Raw genomic sequence first — 4,867 nt, forward strand, 5'->3', positions numbered from 1 at the left:
GAAGAATATTGCTAATAATAAACAACAACAAAAAAATTTTCGATTTTTCCGAGATTTTTCCAAGGGGTACCCCTTCAATTTCTTCCAAATTTTCGTTTTTGGCCAATAACTCCCAAACCGTTGGATCTACGGGACAATTGCATCAGACCTTTTTTGTAGAGGACGACGAGATCTACAATTTCTGTATAAAAACTTTTTGCTAGCATTAATATTTAACGAGTTATTGACGAAAAACGAAAAAACAGTTTTTTGCAAATTACTCGTTAACTATTGACGCTAGCCAAAAGTTTTTATACAGAAATTGTAGATCTCGTCGTCCTCTACAAAAAAGGTCTGATGCAATTGTCCCGTAGATCCAACGGTTTGGGAGTTATTGGCCAAAAACGAAAATTTGGAAGAAATTGAAGGGGTACCCCTTGGAAAAATCTCGGAAAAATCGAAAATTTTTTTTTTGTTGTTTATTATTAGCAATATTCTTCCGACGTGTGATTTCTTTTTAAAAAATGCGTTTCTAAAGTGCATAAACTTTTGGGATTAACTGTATAGCCAATACATCCTTAAAATGGATAAAGTTTTTTTCATTGTTCGAAAACAAAACAAAAAGTTTGTTTCCTGACTAGAAAAATCTGGTATCCGACGTTAATATCAAACGACATCCCCGAAGGCCAACAGGGTTGTTATCGTGTGCATACGCAGGGCGTAACAGCCGATACACCTGTCCGCACCTGCCGCCTCCAACGTGAATGGAACTTAGCGGGACTTAACGTAGGCATTGTACGAAAAAAAAGTGAAAGGCAAGGCCACTTGCAAGCGGAAACTGGCTCGCGAGTGCGGGAGAGGGACCGTGAAACGACTTTGACATTGGCAATGACCGTTTTACTTGCGCAGTTATCCATGTAACGCGAAAGAACGAACCAGGATGGAAAACCGAGAGGTATCCGTCCGTTGCGAAATAAACGAATGGAACAATAGACGAATTAAACGTGTACGACAACGATGAAGACGGGTATTGTCAAACAGCCATGTCAACACCGCCGTGGCACATTATACTGACATAATCTGATTCCGGCTGTTTTGCAACTACGGATGAGTGTGCGCATTGTGTAAACGCGACTCGGTGCACTACAGAATTTCGTACCATTGTACGTTCAACGGTAGAAACGTTAGATATTTGTGTTTATGTGTTTGTGTTGCGGATAAGAATAATTCGCACGCGGATGGTAATGTAATAACTGTGAGAAAAAGTAGCGTGATCGCAAGTACATTGAATATTACTTACAATTAGTTTATTTTGAACCTGGATTGAGCTTCATGAATGAAATTGGAAAGTGAGCAACACTCGGCAGTATTTCAATAGAATAGAATACGGATTATAGTAGATCAAATATAAGTTTCAAATTTGAAACCGTTAAACGTAGAAGTCGACGGATGAATGTGTCAGAGTTAAAAAAGGCAGGGAATTAAACCGCGCCGGATCATATTTCTCGGTGGTAAAAAGAATTGTGGAAGTTCGGTGGCGAACGTGGAATGAAATAAAAGCGGTGAAAATCGAGTTCGAGGACCGCGAACACTAGGCAAGTAGTTTGTTGAATCGATCGAAGCGGAAACTAGCCCCGAGCGAAAACGTTCTGACGATTTTTGTCGCAGCAACAAGTTGGTGGGTGGGACCCGTTCGGCCTGCTGCCTTCGAAGCCCGGATACGCATTATTGTAATATTCAGCGAGGTGAATTCAAAGCCGCCAAAGGAATCCCCGGTGGATTTAATGTAGATCAGTCCATTAAGTAAACGTGAAATGCGACCCGTGAGAAAACTAAGTGCACGCCAATTATAGAAATCCTCGTCTTGCGATGCAGATTGCGTGAAGAATTCCACTCTATATACCACGAATAATTTGAAACAATTAATAATTTTCATAAGTAATTTATAAGTAACACAGGAATAATTTTTTAATAGTAATAATATTATTATATATTTTGCACATTATTTAAAGCATCATAAAAGTTACTTTTCCTTTTATAAATCACTAAAGATCATTAACTCCAATACAAGAAAAACTATTTCAAAAGTCGTTATACAAACAATTACTGTTTCTAATTAAAGCTGCTTGTGACGTGCAATTTAAATAAATAATACCTGTCGCATCAACTAACATGTTTTCCGTTTTATACACATTAAGGAACACGTTGTGTAATCTAGAGCGTGTGAAAAGCGGAGGAAGAAGAAAGAACGTCTATTTACTGAGTAAGGATGGGAGTCGAGTGGCCCTCGATTTTATGTTGGTCAGCCCTCTTTTATTGCGTCATTAATTAACGGAATGATGCGAGACGATGCGTAAACCTCGCCGTAAAAGTTAGCACACGGTGGGCCCTAAAATTAAGTGATTCACTCGTCTCGATACAAAAAATCTATTAAGAGTTTCTGTGTGGGTGATTCGAGGGTGACATAAAAGAAAATTAATTCGGAATCCTCTGTCAACGAATGGCCTTGCTTACCACAAAAGTCCACGTAAATATCGTCTACGTGAGAAGATTTCGATACGAAAACGAAATCACAATTGTCGAAAAAGATACTGAATGGATTTTACTATATGTATTACTATTATTATACAAATATTAAATATGAATTGGTTATAAGGCTTCTTCCATTCAGTTATGCATTGACAAAATCATGTAAAATATCAGATATAAAATATCATCTATGTCCATGCATACGTTTTCCAATTTTCCGTCAAGGGAGCAACTATATTTCAGTCGTATATAACATTACATAGAAAGTTTATTGCTAGCCAAAATCAGAATACTATTGGCTCTTATATTTGCTACTCAACGTTAAACAAAAAACGTGGATTAATTGAAGTAAGAAATTAAATTATTAGTTTAACTTTTCATTGAACTCGCATGTACTTAAAAGTAGCCGAGGCAAAAATTTAAATCGACTTAAAAAAATAAAATTAGGTAAAGCTTTTTTTATTGAATAATAGAGACGGATTATATCCAGGTTAGATTAAAGTGCGAGTACATAAAATTAAATTAGTTGCATCAGGATTTTCTTCTGTGCTCCAACACAGAACTATATTATAGTCGTCCTAGAAAATAGATACCATCAAAGATTCAATCATAGCGTACTGTAATGAGATTAACCCGGTTTGAAATTAACCTCCTCATCGCGGATCATCAGTGTGTGTTGGAAATGTACACCACATTTCATTTTGCCGATTCACTATGAGTGAAATTACGCGAGTACGTACATACATGCATTTATTTCAGTCTTTTTCTACGTTGCCCTAACCTAACCGAGCGAAATACGTAGGAGGGAAAGGATGTAATTTATCAGAAAGGAAGAAATATTCAGGTACGGTCAGCCGGTGTTTGTGATACGATAACTCCAAGCGATACGATTGTGAAGTGCTCGTGAAAGTTGAAGGTCATGCTGCGGAGTTCGAACACATTCACCGCGCTCCGCAACGGTTGAAATCGACGCGCGGTGAAGAGAGCAAAAAAAGATAAAACGATCCTACATACCTGAGACAAATCGGAGTCGTCACGAATCTTCACGTCCATGGTTTGGATCCCGGCGATCGCGCTCGCTGTCGCGAGCAGGAGAACCGCGGTGAACACGTAGTTGCTCGCCGACGACATAGTTCCACGTGAAATGTTCACCGCTTCCAAACAAAGAATGTCACCGTTCTCACGAAACTCACCAATCGAACTCACCAAAAACGATACAGTTCGCGAACTGCGTACGCGTATGACACGGCACAAAGAGAAAATTGTACGGAGATCGACAAGAACCGCGATCGATCGACGCGGGCGTAGCACAGTATTTTTTTTTATTCCGCGGACTGTATACCGTGAACCGAAGTCGTTTTCAAAGTCAGCGACCGCCCGTACGGTCGCGCGTCACGCGCACTCCGAAGCACGCGCGATCTTCGAATCAAAAGGAAAACGCGGCGGTGTTCGGCGAAGCACGAATAGTGAACAACGGCCTCGGCGTTACGAGCGAAAGAACTGTTTTACGAACGCGAGGATTAACGCACAGAGACTGAACGAGGAATCGAGCGATAGTATACCAACTGGCTCCCGCACTCTTTTCATAGGACGTGTCAACGATACGGAGGATGGCGCGGAACTGCGCCCTCTCCATGTCTGGACCCCCGTGGCCCCCACCACACCGCCGAAACGAGTCTTCGGTATACCGTGCCGTCGTCTCCCCTCTTCCTCGGCCGACTTTCTCCCACCCTGGTTGCGCCTGGTTCGCCGCGACATACATTCAACGCACCCGCATCAGCAATAGGACTCGTAACTGAAGAAACGGGCCGCTGCTCATTCAATTCTCTTATAATTCTTTGCCACTATTTAAGAATCATTTATACGTACAGTAGTCCCCATCCAATATCTCCGCCAAGTGTTCGCACCACGCGAGTCTCGAGTTTTACCTATGGTTAGTATTCTTCTTTCACTATTGTTGTTTAGCTCGCACAGTCCACACTCTTCATTTTTACTCATTACTAAGCACTTTGACCAACGATTCTGAGAATTCCACCTGCCCAAGTACAATAATACGAGTTGAGTACGAGCCGGACTCGGCAGCATTGTTTAATTTATTATTTCACATGGGATAAAAATCTATTGTTACATATGAAGGAAATGGTTCTTATTATTTACAGGTACATACATATAACCGTTCATTAGAATGACGTTTAAATTAGAGCATTGTATATAATGTACAATTAAGGCACATCAACATGTGCGATAATTAATGTATTTAGTATAAAGAAACATTTAATTATGCTAATAGTAACAAAAACCAATGTAGAAAGTTCATAAACAGGAGAAACATAAATTGAATTCGTCGAAATAACTTTCT

The 4,867-nt window shown here is 40.1% G+C and overlaps 1 protein-coding gene across 7 annotated transcripts in view; it reads right to left on the reverse strand.

Annotated features, from left to right (window-relative positions):
• The window catches only part of Fas1 (fasciclin 1 Fas1 domain-containing), a 150,246-nt gene extending 146,095 nt beyond the window's left edge, over window positions 1-4,151 (reverse strand). For 4 of the 7 annotated variants that reach the window (XM_018021925.2, XM_018021924.2, XM_018021923.2 and 1 more), the window contains exon 1: window positions 3,523-4,151. In XM_018021925.2, coding sequence (XP_017877414.1) covers window positions 3,523-3,639 — 117 coding nt within the window. In that variant the 5' untranslated portion in view covers window positions 3,640-4,151. The remainder of the gene's footprint in view (window positions 1-3,522) is intronic. The other 3 variants (XM_026812259.1, XM_018021927.2, XM_018021926.2) reach the window with 2 other exon arrangements.
• Between the last annotated feature and the right edge of the window lie 716 nt (window positions 4,152-4,867).

The sequence above is a fragment of the Ceratina calcarata genome, unplaced genomic scaffold (genome assembly GCF_001652005.2).
Source record: "Ceratina calcarata isolate Rehan_Ccalc_2016 unplaced genomic scaffold, ASM165200v1 scaffold267.2, whole genome shotgun sequence".
Taxonomy (NCBI): Eukaryota; Metazoa; Arthropoda; class Insecta; order Hymenoptera; family Apidae; genus Ceratina; species Ceratina calcarata.